General features: G+C 40.4%; 1 protein-coding gene across 7 annotated transcripts in view; it reads right to left on the reverse strand.

Moving 5' to 3' along the window:
* The window catches only part of pde4ba (phosphodiesterase 4B, cAMP-specific a), a 621,169-nt gene that overhangs the window by 125,560 nt on the left and 470,637 nt on the right, over positions 1-24,972 (reverse strand). For all 7 annotated transcript variants that reach the window (XM_043699425.1, XM_043699424.1, XM_043699422.1 and 4 more), the window contains one exon: positions 12,475-12,524. In XM_043699425.1, the coding sequence (XP_043555360.1) occupies positions 12,475-12,524 (50 nt within the window). The remainder of the gene's footprint in view (positions 1-12,474; positions 12,525-24,972) is intronic.

Consider the following 24,972-nt stretch of genomic DNA (forward strand, 5'->3'; position numbering starts at 1 on the left):
TGCGGCTGTACAGGACATTGGTTAGGCCACTGTTGGAATATTGCGTGCAATTCTGGTCTCTTTCCTATCGGAAAGATGTTGTGAAACTTGAAAGGGTTCAGAAAAGATTAACAAGGATGTTGCCAGGGTTGGAGGATTTGAGCTACAGGGAGAGGCTGAACAGGCTGGGGCTGTTTTCCGTGGAGTGTTGGAGGGTCAGGGGTGACCTTATAGAGGTTTACAAAATCGTGAGGGGCATGGATAGGATAAATAGACAAAGTCTTTTCCCTGGGGTCAGGGAGTCCAGAACTAGAGGGCATAGGTTTAGGGTGAGAGGGGAAAGATATAAAAGAGTCATAAGGGGCAACTTTTTCACGCAGTGAGTGGTACGTGTATGGAATGTGCTGCCAGAGGATGTGGTGGAGGCTGGTACAATTGCAACATTTAAGAGACATTTGGATGGGCATATGAATAGGAAGGGTTTGGAGGGATATGGGCCGGGTGCTGGCAGGTGGGACTAGATTGGGTTGGGATATGTGATCAGCATGGACGGGTTGGACCGAATGGTCTGTTTCCATACTGTACATCTCTATGCTGCTAACTGCATACTCAGCCGTGGGACAACTCTCCTAGCCCTTCTTGAACTTGTGTGGTCTTTCCTGTTCTGTGGTTTAGTGCCTCGGTATGCTTTGAAGTTTATCACAAATTGATGTAACTGAATTAGTAGTGATCAAAGTCCACCAAAGTACATTGAAGTCCATCATTCAATTGGCCACTACGAAATGAGATTCATTTCAGGTGTTTTCCCCCCAACTCTGAATTTGGAGCACTGGGTTTACGGTTTGTCATTTTCAGCTCAAGCTTTAACTGCCCACCTCAAGCTCTGTTGCTTGATCATCATTGCCTCTATAGTCTAATTTATGAGCCACACTCTTGAGAGTGAGCAGCCACATTTAGAGGATGATAAGAAACAGGAACAGATAGATCCAGGCTCCACTTCCAAGACACTTGATGTCATTATGACATGGCTTCCTTTGTACATGTTCAGTAGTTAGATCTTCAGTAAAGGTTCAATTCACTTTAGTCGACGTAGATAGAAAGTTTATCCTTTCTGTTTACACCTTGCCTGGTGATGATTTCCTATTAACTGTTCTTCTCACTAAGGTCCTTTTTCTTTCTCCATTTCATCAACGTGGAAGATCAAATCAAAACTCTGCATTCCTTCTATATCCAGTAGTCAATGCCAGAGGAATATCAAATAACCAATGGGAGGAGACAGCTTCATAAATGCTCACATCCCTTAACGAAATCCCCTTAGAATTCAAACCGAATAAATGTGAGCACTTCGACAGGACAAACAAGACAAGGGAATGCATGATGAATGGTAGTATCCTGGGAAGCACCCAAGATCAGAAGGACCCTGGAGTGGACATTTATTGGTCCTTTAAGGGGGTAGGTGGTGAAGGCAGCATATAGTATACATGCCTTTATTGGTCATGTCATAGAGTTTAAGAGCAGGGAGGCCACAGCTACACTATTATGTGCAGTTCTGGAACCAACATCATACGAGGGATTTAACAGCACTGGAGAGGGTGCAGAAGAGTTTTCTCAGAATGTCATCTGAGTTGGAGTGTTTCAGTTATGAAGAAAGATTGGGTACACTGGGGTTGTTTTCCTTTCAGCAAAAAAGATTGAGGGGGACATGATTGAGATGTGTAAAATTATGAGCATAGATTGGGTAGACAAGAAAAACAAAACTTTTTTTATATCAATCGCCAAGGGGCATAGACGTTTTTAGATTAGTTTCCCTACAGTATGGAAACAGGCTCTTCGGTCCAACAAGTCCACACCAACCCTTTGAAGGCTAACACACCCAGATCCATTGTCCTACCCTATATTTACCCCTGACTAATGCACCTAACACTATGGGCAATTTAGCATGGCCAGTTCACCTAACCTGCACATCTTTGGATTGTGGGAGGAAACCGGAGCACCCAGAGGAAACCCACGCAGGCACAAGGAGAATGCGCAAACTCTACGCAGACAGTCGCCCGAGGCGGGAATCGAACCAGGGTCCCTGGCGGTGAGGTAGCAGTGCTAACCACTGAGCCACTGTGCTCCCAAGGTACCATTTAAGATAAGGGCAGAAAGTTTAGAAGGAACATGCGGAATTTTCTTTTCATCCAGACAGTGGTGGAAATCTGGAACTCGTTGACTGTAAGGGTGGTAGAGGCAAAAACCCTCATAATATTTAAGCATTTAGATGTATCCTTGTGATGCCAAGGAAATAGGAGGCTATGGGCAAAATGCTGGAAAATGGAATTAGCATAGTTAGGTGGCTGTTTTTGATTAGCATGGAAGTGATGGAATGAAGGGCTATTTTCTGTGCTGTAGATCTTTGCATCTCGATGAAGAACAGTCCTTCACAAGTGCAATAGATAGGTCTGAAGCTGTTGTGAGCATTTTCAACTAGTATTGCTCAGAGGCTAATCCATCTCTGTTTTTACCTGTAGACCTCACTATCATAGATGCCAATGTTCAATCAATTAAGTTCACTACACATGACATCAAGAAACAGCTAAATACACTAATAACAACAAAGACAATGAGCCTTGACAACGTCCTGGCTATGTTACTGAAAACTTGTCCCCCAGGACGAACTGTGCTTCAAATTGAGCTGTACCAGTACAACTGCAACCCTCGGGCTTGTATACCCTTGAGTTTCGAAGATTGAGAGGGGATCTGATTGAGACGTATAAGATTATGAATGGATTGGACACTCTGGCAGTAGGAAACATATTTCCACTGATGGGTGAGTGCCGAACCAGAGGACACAGCTTAAAAATACGGGTAGACCATTTAGGACAGAGCTCAGGAGAAACTTCTTCACCCAGAGAGTGGTGGCTGTGTGGAATGCTCTGCCCCAGAGGGCAGTGGAGGCCCACTCTCTGGATTAATTTAAGAAGGAGTTGGATAGAGCTCTCAAAGATAGTGGAATCAAGAGTTATGGAGATAAGGCAGGAACAGGATACTGATTAGGAATGATCAGCCATGGTTATATTGAATGGTGGTGTAGGCTCGAAGGGCTGAATGGCCTACTCCTGCACCTATTGTCTATTGGTTGAGTTTCCACAGATGTAGACGGTTTTTGAGTACGTATGTTGTAATATGGAGTTCTCATCAACTGTAAGAGCTTCCAACCTATCAGTCATTGTACATCATATCCACAAAAAGTAGGACCTAAACAATTATTGGTCCGTCAGTCCACCCTCACTTGCCATATAATAACACAATGTTTTGTTGACAGTATTACCAAGTTACATTTACTCACCAATAGCCTCCTTATTAATACTTAGTTGGGGTTCTGCAAGGACTGCTCAATTCTAGATCTCAGTTCAGCCTTTGTCTAAACATGAATGAAATAGCTGAATTCCAGACATGTGGTGAGAACTTATTGTCTTTAAAACATCATTTGATTGTGGTCTTAAGGGCTTCTTGAAAAACTGAAGTCAATAGAAATGAGAGGGATAGCTTTCACCGACCAGAATCATATCTTCCACCAACAAATGTGGTTGTGGTTGTTGGAAGGCAATAATTTCAACTCAGGGCGTTATGCAATGTTTTACTTTATTCATTCATATGATGTAGGTGTTGTTGCAAGAGCAGCATTTATTGCCGATCTCTCATCACCCATTAGAAGTTAATGGAGAGGTGCAGTCTTGAACTATTACAGCCCACATACTGTAGGCAAACCCATAAGGTAGGAATTCTAGAACTTCGAATCCGAGGCAATGAAGGGATGGGGATTTATTTCCAAGGCAAGATAACTTGGAGAGAACTTGGCGCTAGTGGGATTCTTGTATGTTCCTGTCCAACTTCCTCTAGCTGGCAAAGATTGCTTGTCTGGAAGATATTGGAGACAGTTTGGTGAGATGCTAAGGTGCACCTTGTTGATGGTACACTCTGCAGTCTTGGTGTGCTAGAGAGGAGGGAATGAATGTCTAAGATGGTGATCAAATTGTTACTTTGCTCTCAATACTGTTGAGGGGCTGTGTTTTGAAGCATAGTTTCTGGAGTTCTGCTTTGCAGGTGGTGGAAACATTCTGAGGTCATCAGACGGTGAGCTATTTACCACAGGATTGATAGTCTCTGATATGTCCTTGTAACCACAGTATTTGTGTGGTGGGGTTGATTAGGTTGTTGGTCAATGATGACTCCAAGAATACTCGTGGTGGGAGAAGTCAACCATAGTAATCTCATTACAAGTCAAAGGGAAGTACTTAGGCTCTCTGGCAGCATGATATTTCACATGAAGTTGAAGGTGAGAATAAGTGGTGAAATGAACAAATGACAATATGAGGAAGAGTAGAGACAGAAAGGGAAAAGTATACTTGTAAAGTAAGTTGGTGTGGGCAGATATGTGCAGGCTTTTGGCACTGAATTCATAGAATGTTTTTGGCATTGAATTCATAAGTCTGACACACACATTCCTGTGCTAGCCTCATAGGCATCCTTCATCTATGCCTTTTGTGTGCGCAAACAGGAAAGAATATTCCCCTGCGGGTCCTTGCAGCACTGACCTTCCCAGCCAGGCAAGTTTCACTGAGACAAGGCACAAGCTTTGAAGCTGTGTATTTCAGAATGTCAGTTCCTTGTGTTTTGATCCCATCTCCAAAATTCACCAAATTGTATGTTGAGCGTTCTTTTAAATACTGGAGTAGAAATTGCCTCTTGTGGATTGTTATTATACCCACTGACACTAATTAATTGGAAAACCTTGAAATGATAAATCTACCTTGTGTCTGCATTAAAAAAACTGACATATCTGTACGTACTTTCAGACCATAGCCCACCACCTCCAGAAGACTGGGAATTTAATCTCCAATTTATTGAATCACTTTCTTTACAACTGGGGATAAAACAATGAGGTATGTATTTATTTTTTGTCAAGATGCTATTACTCTTAAATGAAGGCACTGTGGAATTGCAAGAGTAAAGTTTAACATAAATTGCATTTTTACAGTATCCAAATACTGTATTCAGAACATCCCCAAAGTAAGTGGAATTAATTAAATAAATCTGCTAATTTATGGGCCAGCAAGGAATAAATTGACCACAAGTTGAATTAACAGAAACCCAATGACTTAACTGGCCATCAGGAAGGGAAACTATATTGTCTGGCTAATATGTAACTCTAATACATGTGATGTGGTTGACTGTCACTGACATGGTCTAGTAAGACATGTATTTGATCAAATAACCAAAAATATTATTCTGGTTAAGCAATAAATACACCCACTCAAGTCTTAACTTCAACACAAGGATCAAATATAAAATTAATTTTGAAATAAATACATTGGCCCTTTAAGGAGTAGAATGATGATGGCTATTAAGCACAACATATACTTTTCACACGAGTTCAATATTATTTAATACACAGCATTTGGCTTTCATGCACCTAAATAATAGCGGACAATGAAACTAATACTTTATAATTATAAATTAGTAAAGATACACCTCATGATGCCTTTTCAGATATGAATCATTGTATTGAATATAGGGTAGGATAGAATGAATAAACATCTATTTTACAATAAATTAATGAGTCATTCCGATCTAAAACGACATCAGCAGTTTGAACTGACTGTAAGCAATGAAGATATACATCCTGCTCATTGCATAAACTTTAACCATACATGGAAAATCCCTAGTGACACTGCAGTAGGTAGCTTGAATGATTATTTTGTGCTCTGCAAGCACTAGAAATTATATAATATAGCTTACACTTGCAAGGACAAAACAGAACAGAACAGATAGAATACTAAATAGCAGGAAATTCCTAGCTTGTTCCATGAAGAACAATCCAATAATTCTTGACCAACAACTGGTGCACATTTTGTTTTTGCAACAGTATAGTATGTACAACAAGACCAGGACTACATATAGGTTCCCTCTCCTCATGATAGAGTAACATTGCAATAATGGTCACATCTTTTGTAGTAAGCGTGCTCCCCATTGCTAACATGAAAGTTAAGGAAATTTTTTTTTTTTAAGAATAAAATGCAGCAGAAACTCCAAATGCCCTGGAAACATATGGGACCAAAACTTCTGGTTTCGAGAACAGCAACATTTGGATCGGAGTTGCCTTCGTGGAACAGAAGCCTACAGAAATTCTGGTCTGCTCATATGTGCTGTTATTGCTGGAAAGGTTAAACTTCTAATGAACTGATTTGACCATCTTTGAAAGTCTCTGATACTGAGCTCAGAGACTTTGAACAGCTACACAGAGCTTACCTGGAGATTTACCAGGGAAAAATTATGTTGATTAATATCTAATTAGCCAGTGTAGCTGAACCCCAAGCACCTCAAACTGACACCAAACTAAATCTCAATCAAACTGATCCGACAGCTTCCACTCCAAAATACAAGCTCCCAGTTAACTAATTGATGACTGGATCTACACATTCTGTTACAGGTGGTGTTTGATGAGACTTGTGGGTTGAGTGCTTGGATTTTTTTTCTCTCTTTCCCTCCCCCCAACACACACACATACACACACAATTGGTCCTTGTCTGGGCCTGTCAGGGATGCCCAAAACTGTTGGGGCCTTTGTGGTTTGTGGATGTTTCTTTTCAAGTTTGGGCAGGCTTGGGCAAGAAATCCCCATGTATTAGTTGGGATATTGACATTTTTTAGGGGGCTTTAAGATCAACCTTGCAGCATTTCCTCTTCCCTCCTGGTAACTGTTGGTCGTGATGAAACTCAGAGCAGAAAATCAGTTTTGGAAGTCTTGTGTCACAAATATGGGCGATGCAGCCTACCCATTACCAGTAATTGACAATAACCAGTGTCTTGATACTGGAGATGTTGGTCTCCGAGACGGGGCACTAAAAATGTAGCATTCCTATCACTGGATTTGTAGAATTTTGCAGTGGCACCACTGGTGATGCTTCTCTAAGAATTTAAGATGTCTCCATTTCTGCAAAGTATACAAGAGGACACAATAACACCGTAACCCTGTACACTGAGAGCTTGGTGCCAGTCTTGGAGGTCCTCTCATCAAACACTCTCTTCTTCAGACAGCTGAAGTCTGGACTGCCACATGGAAGTGACATTGAGCCTCATTGTTGATGTATGGCCTTGTGGAAAGGAAGTTTCCAACATATGAGAATTGATCCACATTGTCCAATGACTTATTGTGGATTTTGATATTCAGGGGTAGTGTTGTACAGTGGGAGCATTGCAGTAGAGGACCTTTGTCTTCTGGATGGTTAGCCGAAGGCCATTCTCTCATATGCTTCTGACTGTGTCAACAATGACTTCGAGCTCAGACCCGGAGAGAGCACACACAAAAGCATCATCTGAGTACTACAACATGCTGATAGAGGATGTGGTGGTTTTGATTTTGGACAGGAGGCAATACAAATTGAATAGTTTCCTGCTTATCCTGTAGAGAAGTTTACTTCCAGTGGAATCTTCACAGATATGCGTTAATATGTTGCAGTGAGGAACATGGAAACAAGCATCGGTGCAGTGACACTGCCTTGCTTGGCCCCAGTCTGCACTCTGTTGCTTCTGTGGTGGGTTATTGGTACCTCAGCTTGCCCGTCATTGTACAGAGGTTGAGAATGAAGTAGAATTTCTGCAACAGATTTGAGGAGGACACTCTGTAATCTCTCCTGGTTGATAAAATTGAAGGCTCTTGTGAAGTCAATGAAGGTCATAGAGATTGTTGCTACCCCCTACATTTTTCTTGGACATATCTTTCTGTGAAGATCATATCCACTGTGCCTTTTGATTGATGTTATCCAGACTGACTCCAGGAGAAGCACTTCAGCCACTGGGAGGAGGCAACCGAGGAAGATTCGTGGATTGACTTTCCTTTGGTGGAGAGCACAGAATCCCCTCCGTTGTTACTGCAATCGATTCTACATTCTCTTTAGAAATGATCACAATCAGAGATCACTTAGTATGTTCTCCTTCCAGATGGAATTTACTGATTCATGCATTAACTCTCACTTATTCACTGAAAGACATGCAATGTTTAAAAACTTAGCAATTTTGCAGCTAATACTCTAAATGATGTGTGTGTTTCCCTTCTTCCTTGGGCAGTCCAGCACTCACTTGCACTGGAGTATTTCTACTTCAGTCAGGATGGCTGATGGGCAGTTCCATCAGGTGCAGAATATTTCATGGACAATGGCAATACTAACAGCACTAGGCATTGCAATTAGGTCAAAATCAACTAGGCGAAAGTGAGGACTGCAGATGTTGGAGATTAGAGTCAAGATTAAAGTGGCGCTGGAAAAGCACAGCAGGTCAGGCAGCATCTGAGGTCCAAGAGAATCGATGTTGCAGTCATAACCCTTCATCAGGACTGGGACCAAGGAAGGCATCAGGGAAGGCATTACAAAAGCCAGGCTGACCTAATTGCAGTCAAGATTAGAGTGGTGCTAGAAAAACACAGGTGGTCAGGCAGCATCTGAGGAGCAGGAAAATTGACATTTCAGGCAGGAGCCCTTCATTTGGATTTTGTAATGCTTTCCCTGACCCCCAAACATAATCAAAATTTTAAATCCTGCTTTCTCCAAAAGCCAAATCATACACCATTTTATTTTGGTCAATCTCTACTAACTTCCTTTTGCACTGTTTATGCAAATATTGGAAATAACAGTTTAATTTAATTTCTAGCATATTTCTCAGAGCTCATCAAAAGAAGTTCGATCTCTATTCAGAATTGAAACTTTTTCAACTGCCTATGCAATATTAAACCCTTGCAAGTCAGGAAGAGCCATAGCAGACTGTAAATAGAACGTAGCCTCCCAAATCACAGTATCTTTCTGAAACAAAGACCAAGATGGCAACAACTTTTAACCCATTTTGTCCTGTAGAATACATCCATTAGAATAAGACTTTATTAGATGGACTTTCACCTCATCAGAGTCAAACAAGTGTGGTGCTGGAAAAAGCACAGCAGGTCAGGCAGCTTATGAAAAGCAAGACAGTCAACCCTTGGTCCCAGACCTGATGAAGGGTTATGACTGCAACATCGACTGTCTTGGACCTCAGATGCTGCCTGATCTGCTGTGCTTTTTCCAGCGCCACATTTTTTTGACTTTGACTTCTCCAACATCTGCAGTCCTCACTATCTCCTTTCACCTTATTAGCCTGATTTAGACTCAAACCTAAATTTTGCAGTGAAAGAACAGTTGTACTAAAAGATTGGATCAACCAGCTGTTAAGTAGTTCTTTTTATCAGGCAGTATTGATAGTTTCCATGCGTGTGATATATTGCTAATGCGTTGGATTTCTTAATTTTTAATTTGCCTTGTTTTTACGGTTGCACTGTTTTTGTAATTTAGTTAACAAATCACATTACAAGCGACTCTGTGACTTACACTAACTTCCTAAAAACTGACAAAACAGGAAAAATCTGCTAACATTGACTTAGCCAGGCAGACACAAGACAAAACACCGGATATGAAGGGAAATGTTACTTTTCCTCTTTTCCTAATCTAAAAGATGTAAACCTATGCCAATCAGTTGTTTTTTTGCTGGACACACTCCAAAAAGCATTTATTTAATGCATTTAATAACAAATCATGTCTTTACACTCAGGCATGTTATATTAAAAAAAGAATCTGCAATTTTCACATGACTTAAGAATAGGTAGAAAATCCTATGAGTAGAAAGGTTTTGTTTTTAAAAATACTTCTGCATTTTGCCACCAGAGCAGGATACAGGAAAGTGCACCCATCTGTGTTCATGACCAGGAAACACTGGGGGAAAAAAACAGACACAGAGCTGGATTTTCCTGCTTGCATGACGTAAAGTTATTGTGATTGAGCCTTAAATCAATAGCAGCCGACAGGAACAATGAACATCTCAGCTCTGACAAATATTGTAACATCTAACTTTGAGTGTGACTCAGCCCAAATACAGTACTTGTGGTTGGGAGGTTTTTCTACATCCACAGTAACACAATGTTGAACAAAGCTAATATGAATTATCAATATGGCAGCTCAAATTATCAAGGAATTTTTCCTTTCTAGTGTTATGGGCACGTTTACTAATCCATGTGGGATAGGCGAACATTTCAAGATTGACTCAGTTAATCTTTTTAACTTAGGTCTTCCACTGGAAAAACTGCCTTGACAGCAGTTGTAGCCAATTAAAGTCCTGTATGGCTCAATCCAAAGTGGGTAAATCGCGCTGGCAGAAAGGAGGATAATTACGATGTTTTAAAATTAATTGCAAATTTGAGCAATTTGGTTATTAGAACAAACTGAAGCAAAATTAATTTTTACAAGTGATTAGAACTGAGGACATACTTATTTCATGAATGGATGTTACAGTAATTAAGCTATTCTGTTCTGAAAAAGAGCCACTGGACCCAAAACATCAACTCTGCTTTGTCTTCACAGACGCTGCCAAACCTACTGTCTTTTTCCACCAATTTGATTTTGTTCCTCACAGGCTTACTTTGTTACAGGTCTCACACTTGTCTCATTGAGCACACACAGACAGCTATTCAACTAAGACAGCCCCATCACCCAACATATTGCAGGACACTCATTGATGCATTTCTCTTTTTCTCACAGAACAAAGTGAGAGCTAACAGCAGGCAGTTGCAATGAACTGGATTAACACTACTGCATTTTCTATTTTATTTCCATGGAGGAAACATGCTGGCCATCATGGGAAGGACATTGTTGAATGTATTAGGTCACTGGTGGGGCTGAAGTAAATGATGAGAAGGGTGGCCAGAGCATCAAAAGAATCCATCAATCTGTTTCCTGAATTTTTGTTCCCATCTCTGCCACCTTGCCAGCACCCTTTCTGACAGGTAGCCAACCTATAGTACTGTAGCCTGGACCAAGTTTGGTATATTCTACAGTAAACATTCTCAGCCCAGAATGGTTTGAGATTGCCCTTGCAGGATATTTGTAATCTTCTCATTTAGTTGAAGGTTAGCAGCTTTCTGCCACTCATGCTAACGTCAGTGAGGACCACTAAGGGAGGCATGTCGAGGTGTACAGCATGGAAACAGGCCCTACAGCCCAACTTGCCCATGCTCCTTTACTCTACATCCCTATTAATAAAACCTAGGATACTGTACACTTTATGAACTGCATTCTCCACCTTTCCTGCCACCTTCGATTATCTATGTGCAACCATTATCAGATCCTTTTTATCATGTATTCCCAATTGCATTGCATTTAAACAAATTAAATTTTATATGAATTTTGAATGCAAAGTGTGTTTACTGGTGGTTCTTAATGGAAGAAACAAGCAGCATGGAACGCTGTACATTAGCCTGAAAGGGCTAATACGGAGTACCAAAAGCACCACCCACCACAATGATGTCATTTGATCTTGTGGGCAGAATAGTTTAGGATCTCAAGATCCTAAGATCAAATATACAGTCTTTCTCAGAGTCTCTATACTAATCTCTATCATTCTAATGTAACTTGTAACTAGTTGTTAACATTCAATACATATCTCCCTTAACCTATACGAGTCTCATCTATTTAGGTCAGGTACGAATTTATCTTTACCAGACTATACCAAGCATGTCTTGTGGTTTTCTACACTTGTGGATAGTGACAGTAAAGCTCATCATGAGCAGCAAAATATTACATTGAGCTGGCATGCTCATACAGTCAGTTTACTCGTGAATTGGGAGGTTTGATTCAGGTTTTTGTATTGCTTATTAACTATTACGTCACTCAATATAAGGCACAAAGGGATTATCTACTTGTATCCTCCTGTTCCTCCAATTCCTGTTGAATTTCATTCTTATCCATTTCTTCTTGCAGCTGTTCCTCTGCTTCGTATCTGATTAGTAATGGGAATGACTGTTCCCTAATAATGGCCAGATGATGCAGCATAGTATCACAAACCTTGTCACCCAATCAACTGGGTACTGCCCAGCTCCACCTGAGTTATTCAGGCAGCACGTTGCTTGAGGGTATCAGTGGTACACTTGATAATTTTGACTCTGGCAACATGGCTCTGATTGTAGGCCTGCTGTGCACAAGTGCATGGATTCCAGACCAGAGTTTTGAATATAATCTGCAAAATGTTACTCTGTTTGTAGCAGCAGCCTGGAAGAAGTCAGATACATAAAGGTTAAGAGCCACAATCACCAAAAGCCACATTATGGTCATTGCCTTGCTTTGGACTTGTATTCGTAACTGTAGCAATTGCCAGATGGCTAAGACTATGAATATTTTTGTTCAAGGTGAGGGAAAGACCCTTGGTAAATATGGCCTTCTGCTAAGAAGCCTTCCTTTTCTAGCAGCATGTACTGTTCATTATAGTCTGTTCACTCTCCCAGTCGTAGTCAGTTCCAAGAGGAGAACCTGCCACACCTTCCATGTCAGGAAGCAATTTGTTTCAGCAAAAGCTTTAAACTCAAATGTACTTCAGCACTAGATAGATAATTTTCAGTGAACTATTGGAACATTAGGCAATTAAGAAATAATTTAGTACCTGTGAGGCTGATTCTAGGAATGGTTGGTTGACTTGTAACTGGAGATCTCCTATGGAAAGAGAGAAACAGAACAAATAATCATACCCTCATATCAAACAGTTGGGTAATATAGCAGTACAATAGCTGGTTAATAAATACATTTACAAATTGTGAATATCATAACTGTAACATTAGGTTTGTAACAATGTAGAGAGAAATCAAGGTAAAAAGAAAACAGTAATCACTTACAATCAATCAATTTATTTAAAATAAAAATTTGTGAATATTTTGCTAGTCTTTTTCTTTTTTTACTCTGTATTGTTTAAGGTGTGATGTCCCAGTATTGGTAGAACACCTTTCAATATTAGCTATATAATGTGACTATAAAGGACTTGCAAGGCAGGTATAATATGTTTTAAATAAAGAATGAAATCCCTCAATACAGCATTAACTAAATCACTCAATTATATGTGCAATAATATTTATAACCCTTTTAGATTTCTTGTATTATTATTATTGAGTGAAGTTACAAAAAGGTTTACTAAATACATTGGTCGTACTCAAACACATTTCACATGCATCTCTGCAGTTAGTGGAGAAAGGAGGTTTTCACCCTGTAGTCCTTTGCTGAATTTTGAATTTACTGCCAGTTCTCCTCCCAGGAGAAATACTCAGTCACATAGGGCTTCTGTACTCTCGTCTGACACCAGTGCTGCCTGAAACCCAGTTTATTCATTATACTGTATATATCATAGCCTCTCAGCCTCTCTCAATCGTAACTTCCTTTATTGTGCAAGGGCTCCCAACAGTTTCACTATCCCTCTCCTGTTTGATGATCGCTCAGCAGCCACTACGTGCCAAACAGCTAATGAAAAGTCAAAAGGAACAATTTAGATGGACACCCTACACCAAATCAGGCACCAGACATAACAATGATACATCCTGCTCAAGTAATCCTGCAAACTTCTAAACTGTAAAATTTGAAGACTAAACAAGCAACTGGCATAGTCGTACTGACCAAATCATAACTTACAACCAATGTCCCAAACACCTACATCATCATCCTTGGCTATGCCCTGTCCCAAGATCAGGACATGCCTTATACAGGTGGTGGCATAATGGTATACAGTCAAAATTGAGTCCTAGACATTGACTTCAGAACCCACAATATTTCATGTAATTAAATCAAGCATGGCTTGTTTGTCCTCCCTCATTTGAAGAATAAGTACTCTTTCATGTTGAGCCACATTTGGAAGAAGAATTGAAGGTAGTGAAGACATGGAATGCATTCTGTACGGGAAATCTCAATGCACTACAACTGAGCCAGCCAAGAACTGAGAATATATCTTGCAGTGATATCAAACATTTAAACAACAGTAACCCGTCACTGAAACTCAATTTGTTTGTTAAGGTCCTGACTTCATGACACCTCAAACCCCAATATCAACATCCTGAGGTTGCCATTTAACAGAAACTATACTATGGCTGCTAGAGTAGGTAAGAAATTGCAAATTCTGCTGCAAGTAACTCAGCTCATGAATCCCAATACCTGTTCACCATGTACAACAAATCAGAAGTCTGATAGAATACATTTATTTGCCTGGCTGACAACACCACTTGAGATGCACAATATCATCCAGGAAAAGGCAGCCCAATTGATTGACACCACATCCATCAACTTGAACATCCAAGTTTTAGGAGCATGGTGAACCATAACTTGCAGCTACGGGTTAATTATTCTGTGACAGCCCCTTTCAAACACATAACCTCCACCTCCTAAAATAATGGGACTGCATACAGACGGAAAGATTATCACTTTTAAGGTCCGCTCCAAGTCACATGACATCCTGAATTGTAACGGCCACATCACCATTCCTTCATTGTTGCTGTGTTAACAACCTAACAACACAGAGTACACCATATTACATGGATTGCAGCTATTCAACAAGGTGACTCATCACTATTTCTCAAGGGCCATTAGGAATGGGCAACAAATGCTGGTTTTGCCAACAATGTGCATAGGGTCAAGATTAGAGTGGTGCTGGAAATGCACAGCAGGTCAGGCAGCATCTAAGGAACAGGAAAACATACATCAGGAAATATACACCAATATTTAAGTTTCCTGTTCCCCGGATGCTGCCTGACCTACTGTGCATTTCCAGCACCACTCTAACCTTGACTCTAATCTCCAGCATCTGCAGTCCTCCCTTTCGCCAACAACATGTACATTCTACAAATATAAAACTGCATAAAATTACGAAGATATTATTTTTGTGAAAATCCTAAATGTTCTCAGAACATTTTGTTACTCCCTTCTGCAGGTCTGCACCAATCTTGTGATTTGAACACCTGATCTTTCCTTTCTTAACTTTCATGAGTACTTTTGCTTGTTTCCTCTTTTTAACAGAAGTCCAAAGGGCCTGTTTCTGTGCTATACATCTCTATGACTTGAAATGAATAAATGTTATATACGCCAATATTTAACTTATCTGGCACTTGGAACTACTTATCTTTATGTCACTGCCTTATAGTCTAGATTTTTCTTGCATTGTCAGTTTTATGCAGCAATGCAATTTATTATGAAGTTTTTGATTAGTTTTTGCTGTTCTATTAACTGTTGGATTTTGATGGAACTTTAACCCATGCCCTCCTGATTCAGGAGGATCAAATTTCCAAAGTCTTTGTTTCAAGTTTTTCACAAAATATCAACACAATTACAGATTGGAAAGAGGTGTGGTACACAAAGTACACAGACATACCTCTGAAAAAATATATAGTGGAATAGCAGTAAAAAGAATGAAGTCATGCCAGTTTATGCTGGGTGTTGTCGCTGAGATTGCAATGTATGTGGAATTCAAACAGGTTATATATCGGATGCCTAAAGCATAGAAATGTGTACAGACATGGTTTCACTGAAGACCTTGTGCTAAATCTTATCATATTTTGACCAAGTGTCAATTTATTTGAGTTTCATTCTACAAGGCCCAGGATTTCTCACCAAAATATCAACCTTGCTGAATTAATATCTAAACTGCCTCTACATTGTTCCATATATCTGATGCTAGCCCAATGCCATTAGGGGCAGCATGGTGGCTCTGACGAGCACCATTACCTCACAGCGCCTGGAGCTCAGGTTTGATTCAGCCTCGGGTGACTGTGTGGAACTTGCATGTTCTTCCCATGCCTGTGTGGATTTCCTTCGGTATTCTGCTTTCCTCCCACAGTTCAACAATGTGCAGCTTAGGTCGACTGGCCATGTTAAATTGCCCCAGAGTGTCCAGAGTCATGCAAGTAAGGTGGGTTAGCTAAGGCAAATGGAGGATTACGGTAATAGAGTGTGGGGTGGGATGCTCTTCAGAGGGTCAGCGCCAACTCAATGCACCAAACAGCCTCTATTTGCACTGTAGGGATTTCATGATTTTACTCACATACTGTTTTGGGAAGAACTTGCCACTCATTGGATAGAAAAATTAATTGTGTATATTCCACAGTTTTCTAGAAAATTATGTTATGGATTCCTAATCAAGGATCAGGCTATTTTGGATCAGTTAATGTATAATAAGGCATGTTTAATACTTGATTTCAGAATAAAAGATTCCCTAAGAAATATGATGTGACAACCAGTGACCTTAACATGATAGAATTGAGCTTTTAGCTTGAGGGGGAGAAACATGGCTCAGCAACAAGGATAAAGGATAATTGCAAGGAATAAGGGCAGAGATAATTGGACTCAGAGTCATAGAGATCTACAGCACAGAAAAAAGGCCTTTCGGCTCACTGAGTTCATACCTGTCAAGAATTATTCTATTACCATTTTCCTGCAGTTTTCCCACAACCTTGTGTATCTTGTCATCACAAGTCTCAATATTTCTCAAAATGTTTATGCCTCTAGAGAACTGGGAAAATAGTTTAGCAACTAAGACAGTTGAGAAACAATGGCAGATGTGTAGGAAATTGTTCATAGTTCACAACAAACATATATCCTAAGTGAGAGTAGGGCCAATCAAGGATAGTGGAGGGAACTTATGCCTGGAGTCAGAGGAAGTAGGGAAGGTCCTTAACGAATACTTTCCTTCAGTATTCACTACTGAGAGGGGCCTTGAAGTTTCTGACAACAGTGGGGAACAAACTGGTAGGCTTGAATAGGTTGATGTTAGGAAGGAGGATGTGTTGGAAATTTTTAAAAACATAAGGATAGATAAATCCCCAGGCCAGACGAAATATACACTAGGTTGCTACAGGAAGTGAGGGAAGAAATTGCTGTGTCTTTGGCGATGATCTTTGCGTCCTCACTGTCCACTGGACTAGTGCCAGGTGATTAGAGGGTGGCAAATGTTATTCCCTTGTTTAAGGAAATCACTAGGGATAATTCTGGGAATTACACACCAGTCAGTCTTATGTCAGTAGTGGGCAAAGTATTGGAGAAGATTCTGAGAAACAGGATTTATGATTACTTGGTAAACCATAGTTTGATTACAGATAGTCAGCATGGCTTTGCGAGGGGCAGGTCATGCCTCACAAACCTGATTGAATTCTTCGAGGATGTTGCAAAACATGTTGATGAAGGTAGAGCAGTGGATGTGGCATATATGGATTTTAGCAAGGTGTTTATTAAGGTTCCCCATGGTAGACTCATTCAGAAAGGGAGGCGGCATGGGATATAGAGAAATCTGGCTGTCTGGATACAGAATTGGCTAGCCCATAGAAGACAGAGGGTGGTGTTAGATGGAAAGTATTCAGCCTGGAGCTTGGTGACCAGTGGTGTTCCGTAGGGATCTTTGTGATTTTTATAAACGACTTGGATGAGGAAGTGGATGGGTAATTTAGTAAGTTTGCCAATGACACAAAGCCTGGTAGAGTTGTGGATGGTGTGGAGGACTGTTGTAGGCTGCAACGAGACATTGACAGGACGCAGAGCTGGGCTGAGAAGTGGCAGATGGAGTTCAACATGGAAAAGTATGAAGTCATTCACTTTGGAAGACTGAATTTGAATGCAGAATACAGGGTTAAAGGCAAGGTTCTTGGCAGTGTGGAGGAACATTGGGATCTTGAGGTCTGTGTCCAAAGATCCCTCAAAGCTGTCACGCAGGTTGATAGGGTTGTTAAGAACGCGTGTCTTGCATTGGCTTTCATTAGTGGGGGATTGAGTTTAAGAGCCGCAAGATTATGCTGCAGCTTCAGTGAGTCCTGGTTAGACTACACTTGGAATATTGTGTTCAGTTCTGGTCGCCACATTATGGGAAAGAAACTCTAGAGAGGGTGCAGATGAGATTTACCAGGATGCTGCCTGAACTGGAGGACATGTCTTCTGAAAAAAAGGTTGAGGGAGCTAGGTCTTTTCATATTGGAGCGAAGAAGGACGAAAGGTGACTTGATAGAGGTGTACAAGATGTTAAGAGGCATAGATAGAATGGATAGCCAGAGACTTTTTCCCAGGGCGGAAACGGCTATCACAAGGGGGTATAATCTTAAGGTGATTGGAGGAAGGTTTAAGGGAGATGTCAGAGGTAAGTTCTTTGCACAGAGTGTGATGGGCGTGTGGAATGCACTGCCAGCAGTGGTAGTAGAGTCCGATACATTAGGGATATTTAACCTACTCTTGGATAGGCACATGGAAGTTAGTACAATGAGGGGTATGTAGATTAGTTAGATATTAGAGTAGGTAAGGCGGCCAGCACAACATCAAGGACTGAAGGGTCTATACTGTTCTATGTTCTATGTTTTAGAAAGGAGGATTCTAGGTAGGGGATAAGCCAATATAGTCACCTGTGTTACCAAAGTCTGACACTTGTTTAAATATGTTCAGAATGTCATTACATCTGTTTACTCATATCTCTGTATTGCCATTTGAGCTCAGACATTCAGTACAGTTGTAGTAACATGTAACACAGTGTCCTCAGTCCACAACCTACCTCCACAAGGACCAGGTGGTCGTCAATCCTACTTGTACTGTTGGGGGAGATGCATCTGTGACAGGTAGCTTAGTATGACTGAGCTAGGAAAAAAAATGCAAGTTGGAATCTTCAGGCCTTGACTAGGACAGAGATTACACCATGCAGCAAGTCACTGTAGATAAAAGATGACCCCACGTGACTGACTGGGTTGGTTTTGACAGCCTGAGGAGTCCCAGTGGAATTCTCCAAGTAAGTTTTTAAACCCTTGCTGGCCTAGGTTTCTCTCTATTTTAACGCAGCAAAGGACAAGGGTGAAGGACAGCTCTAGGTCACAAATGCCATTCTGATGTGATAGGCAGGAGTGTTGGGGCCAACTGTTTTTTTCCTGCCTGTACTTTTCACATTGTGATGTGGAGGTGCCGATGTTGGACTGGGGTGGACAAGGTCAGAAGTTAGACAACACCAGGTTCTCATCCAACAGGTTTATCACAAGCTTTTGAAGCAGTGCCCCTTTGTCAGGTGAAGTGACGGGGCAATGCTCTGACAGCTTGCGATTTAAAATAATCCTGTTGGACTATAACTTGGTGTCATCTGACTTCTGGCCTTTTCACATTATGGTATGTATGAAATTGATGTCAGAGCATTTGTAAATAAAGCTACTTGCAATTTTGGCCAGGTGTTTCCTGACAATGAATATTAAGATAGGAACCAAATAACCAGCTTGTTATGAATGCGGTGATTACTGGAGTTAGCAACTGAGTTAGGATTACAACCTCTGATGCTGCTGAGGTAATAATGCATTTAAGATAATTTTGAATAATTAAACTTTGGAGCCGTATGGACAGCAAATTAAGACTTATGGTTGTAATTTAGTTGCTGTGGATTTTACAAGCTATTAGTAAGCTGATAGTTCTCTGGAGGGTCTTTAAAAATTATTGATTTCATGACTTAGCAGATGCTACCTATTTAACCACAGCCACATGTTTATTCAAGGCAGTGGGGCACCTCTATTTCCTCAACCAACCCAAGCACATTGTGACTTTGCCACTCTATTTCCACATTATTTGTTTGAAATTAACTTGCTTTTGAATGCTCTCCAGAATTCACTTTCAGGAGTAATGTGGCCATATTGTTCGTATGATTTTTTCATTGTATTTATCTCCTTCCCTCCTTTTCGTATGGGCCAGGAATCAGTTGATGATGAACTCCTCTCCAATATAGCACATCCAGGAGCTCTGAAACTAACTGTAACACTGCCTTAGCACTGTGCCGGAGTATATATTATTTAGCACAGTCCAAGTCACGGATCCCCATTTGAATGGGAATTAATAAATGGAGCCACCAGCATAACTTTTTAAACTAACTCTGCACTTTAACCTCAATCTGGTGTCTGACTTCTTGCAATGTTGTTGAGATTGACACTCCAATAATTTTTCTTTCTCATGAAGTGTTGAGCGAAAACAAACTTTTGGTACGTTTCTGAAGTTCTTAAACTTTTTGGCATTGGTGGTAGGACAAGCAGCAGCAAGACTTGAAGTTTGTTGAGTGGGAGGACAGTTGGTCTACTATACTATGTCTATTCATTTATACCCACTATAAATAGCATAGTGCCAGGCAGAAGTTAACACCTCCTTGAAGTAAACATCTGTCATGTTACTATAAATGCTACCATTTTACCAATAATTGGAAAATATAGGTGCAAAGCCAGAAAAACGATAGGAAGATCTCGGACTCTGCTTGTGTGTGGAAAAGTTGAACTTAAATAGATATTTAACTTGATGTTATCACCAAAATCAGGAATCCTCCAAGTGGAGATTCAGGTCTGTAAATTGTCATCTGACAGTTCAGATGCTTCTCAGGAGAATTAATCTGATGGACACACACTTGTTGAGAATTACCATCTGCTGCCTTGGATGACAGACTTCAGATTGACCAATCTGTAGTTTATCACTTTGCATACCTGGTTACTGATGCTTTTTTATTCTTTCATTGACTGTGTGTCACATTGGTAAGGCCAGCATTTGCTGCCCTCTTTAAATTCCTTTCAACTGGATGGCTTTTTATGCCATTTCAGAGGCTAGTTAAAAGTCAAACACTTTGCTGGAGATCTGGAGTCATGTATAAGGCAGACCTGGTAAGGATGGCAGATTTCTTCCCCTAAAGGACATTAGTGAACCAGATATGTCTTTACAATAATTGACGATAATTTAATTGTCACCATGACCGAGAAAAACTTGATATTCCAGATTTATTAATTGAATTTATTTTTAGTCATCTACAATCCTGAACATGTTAGCAAAAGTTGGGCATTCAATGGCAATGTGGCTGAGGAATGAGGTTTCATTAGCTTGTGTATTTTGTCTGATGTGACTGTTTATTCACCATCACGGTCTTAAATCCCAGAATTTCTTTCCTAACATCCTTTTGGATGTTTGTATATCCACTGCAACTCCACCCCTTATTAACATTTCCTGTGAACCTGTACCATATCCTCCCTCCACTCTCGCTGATCACCAAAGTGAACAATTCACCTGGAGGACATGTCCCTGCAGAGTCTTGGCTTCCTGTACATAGACTGTTACTTGGCCAGCAGTTCCATGATCTGCATTCTAGATTTATGCTCTGTGGAATGTGTGGCAACTCATCACCACCTTCTCAACAGCCATTAGTAATTGGCAATTAATGGTGACCTGACCAGTGCCATCCACACCACGCAAAAAACTTATTTTAAAACTTCCGTAACTTCATCCTATGTAACTCAAACAGTAATCATCTCGGGAGCTTGCCCCTTCAAACTTTTCTTGCTTCACGTCTTGCAATATTGTGATGAGTTTCTCAACAAAAGGTGACTTGCACTCATTCAATTCATCTTTAACCTACTAACATCATCAAATTTGAAACATTGCTCTTGCAAAATACTGTGTAGATGTTTCTCAATGCTCAACACCATTTCTTCACTCTCATGTATCAAATGATACCAGCCCACTCCTTCTGCAAACTCAGAGCATATAGGTAAATCCACACTGGTGCTGCTGCATAATTATTAAAATTAAACTATAGAGAATCTCAATAAATACTGGAAAATTCTGCACAAGCACCCAGGATGCAAAGTAATTTAGCATTTCCAGATGCAAGTATTCCATAAAATTATAAGCCAAAAGAGAAGGATATCTGTTCATTATATTGGATCAAATAATTTTATGAAGACAGCATTATGATTAAACAAATCATGCCAGAAATTGTATTCTTATTTGCAAGTTTATTTTCACTATCCAAAAAACAAGCTTCCTCACATTGTGGTGAAGTGTGCCCTCTACAGTACCAGCTTTCTGAAGGAAATACTTTGCTGCAAAATGAAAAATGTTACTCATGCTTTTCTAGGTTTCACCATTGCTCTACATACACTTTGATTTTAACTAAACCCCCAATAGTGATGGGTGGCTATAGTTACAGCTTATAACCAGCTTTCTCTCCAGATGGTTGAGTTAAAACTAGAGCTTCAGCAGTCTTCTTTTGCTGGGTTGCAATTTCACAGTCACCAGTAGTTGTTCAGTTTTTGGCTCTCATGCAAATTTGGACAGAGACGTGTGTTAGGCTATTTCACAAAAGGTTGCATCACAACTAAACCCAGTCCTGTCCTGGTCCCATATCCTATATGTTCACTTTCCAACAATCACTGGATCATGCTCATTATATCTTCCTCACTCATGAGTGTTTGAACCAATTTTAATGCCCTCTACCATTGTCCTGCTTGAGGTGAAGTATGTGGTCAAACTGGAGTCTTTTCTGCTATGTGTGGCTGAATGACTCACTAGCTAAGCCACCAAGAAAGCTCCGATCATCGCTTCTTGTGGACTGTGCTGAAACAGCAATGTGGTGATTCTTCTGGACAGTAAGGGTTGGTCTAACCAAAGATGCAGACATCCCATGAATGAATTAAAAAAAAATCAAAGGTTAACGTGTTGTCTGCTACACAAGAGCATTCCAAACTCAACATTTTAGAGCTCATGACTCACATTTGAACAATATTTAGAAGGAAACAGTGTTACCTAATCACATTTATCTCAGTTGGACCGAATATACAAGCTTAATTTAAAACATCTTTACCTGGGTACAAGTCACATGATTCACAATACCCATGGTAATAGATTTTAAGACAAGAAGGGGAAGGTGAAAACAATGAGATATTGAACTCCAGTTTTACCAAGATATCAATGAATGTTACAGATGTATTGGTCTGCCAGGATCCAGGAGAAAGACTTCATAAAACAGCATGAGAGCAGATGAAGCTTCATTGAAGTGTGAGAGTGACAAAGATTTCATTGAACAGGTTGGGGAGTGAGTTCTGCTCCCATGGACTGACTGTGTTTGAGGAAAAAAAGCAAGCCTGATGGAGATAATTAATGAGGTATTGAGTATTTGGTTATCTTTCAAACTCATGTAATTTCTTTATAAATGTAAGGTTTTATAAATAATAGCAAGAGGGGCACAATGTTTATTAATTGCAAAAGGCCTTTAAACTAAATAATTGAGGGTTGTATGGAAAATTATGGAAAAGGTTAAGGTGGGACGGGGGTGCTCAGCAAAAATTATGATAGTTTCCAGAATAAGCAATAGGACAGAGTATGGAAAAGGTCAGGACTCTAACTTCAGGCACAGCATATGAGGGGGTCAACTCTGAGAAGTGTGGCCAGTCAACATTTAAGTGCATGCAATATACAAAGCAAGGTAAATGAGCTTGTAATGCAGATTGAATTTGGCAGATACAGAGGTGTGGCTACAAGGGGATCAGGGCCAAAAACTAAATAACAAAGGATACAGATCCCACCAAAAGGGCAGGCAGATGGGCAGAGAGGGTGGTGTTGCCTTATTGATAGAAATAAAATAAATATTGAGTCAGAAGGGTTAGAATCTGTGTGGGTAGAGTTGAGGAACCACAAAGGAAAGAAGCCCCTGATGGAAGTTGGGTACATGCCCCCTAGCTGTAGTCAGGATGTGGGGGAGAAAATAAATGAAGAGATGGAAGAGGCATGAAAGAAAGGCACTATTACTATAATATGGAGACTTTAATTTGCAGGGGATTGGTAAAATCAAATTGGTAGTGAATCTCAAGAAAAATAATTTGTGGAATAATAACATTGTTTTGGAGCAGCTTGAAGTGAAGCCCACAGACAGTTCTGGATTTCATAATGTGTAATGAGGCAAACAATTAGGGAACTTAAGGTGAAGAAACCCCTAGGGGGCTGTGATCCACCCTGTAGTTTGAGAGGAGAAGCTGACGGTATTATCATTTAATATAGGTAATTCCAAAGACATGAGGGAGGAGCTGGCCAGAGGTGATTGGAAGGGAAACATGGTAGGGAAGACAGTAGAGCAGCAATGGCAAGAGTTTCTGGGACTAATTCAGGAGGTACAAAAATTCATCCCATGGAAGAAGAATATAGTAAGGGGAGGCTGAGGCAACCTTGGCTGGCAAGGGAAATCAGGGACAGCATAAAAGCAAAAGAAAAAAAGTATTCAGTGTGGTGAAGATTAGTGCAAAGGCAGAGAGTTGGGAAGCCTTTAAAAACCAGCAGAGGATAAAACTAAAGAAAATGAGGGGAAGATGATGAAATATGCGTGTAAGCTAGCTAGTAATATTAAAGGAGACGGCAAGAGTTCTTCTTTGTTATCTAAAACTTAAAAAAGAGTGTCAAAAGTGGACGTTGAACCACCAGAAAATGAGGCTAGAGAAGGAGTAATGGAGAACAAAGAACAAGTGGATGAACTGACTCAGTACTTTGAATTACAGTGGAAGATACCAGCAACATATCAGTACTACAAGAGAGTCAGGGAGCGGAGATGAATATAGTTGCCATTACTAAGGAGAAGGTGCTAGAAAATAAAGGTCTGAAGGTGGATAAAATACTTAGATCAGGTGGCTTACACCCCACAGTTCTGAAGGAAGTAGCTGAGCTCATTGTAGAGGCATTGTGGTGATCTTTAAGGAATCACTGGAGTCAGAGAGGGTCCCAGAGGACTGGAAAATGATGAATATAACAAACTGTTTAAGAATGGAGGCAGGCAGAAGACAAAAAACTATGGGCTGGTTAGCCTGACCTCCATTGTTGATTAAAATTTTAGAGTCCATTATTAAGGCTGGAACTGCATGGTAAAATAGGGTGGAGTTAATATGGCTTCATTAAGGGGAGGTCATGCCTGACAAATCTGTTAGAATTCTTTGAGGTGGTAATGAGCAAGTTAGACAAAGGATAGTCAGTGGATGTGATCTATTTGGATTTCCAGCAGGCCTTTTACAAGATGCCACATAGAAGGTTGCTAAATAAGGTCCAAGACCATGGTGTTAGGAGCAAGGTACTGGCATGGATAGAGGACTGGTTGACCAGCAGAAGGCAGAGAGTAGAGATAGAGCGGCCTTTTCCAAGATGGCAGCCAGTGACTAGTCAAGTTCCGCAGAGGTCCATGTTAGGACTACAACTATGTGTTATATATTACCAATCTTATTGAGGGAACGGAGGATATTGTTGTAAATGAATCAAAGTAAGGTGGAGGCACAAGTACATTGAGGAAGCAGGGAGGCGGCAGAAAGACTTGGTACAGTTAGGTGAGTGGGCAAAGAAGTGG

The sequence above is a fragment of the Chiloscyllium plagiosum genome, chromosome 11 (assembly GCF_004010195.1).
Source record: "Chiloscyllium plagiosum isolate BGI_BamShark_2017 chromosome 11, ASM401019v2, whole genome shotgun sequence".
Taxonomy (NCBI): domain Eukaryota; kingdom Metazoa; phylum Chordata; class Chondrichthyes; order Orectolobiformes; family Hemiscylliidae; genus Chiloscyllium; species Chiloscyllium plagiosum.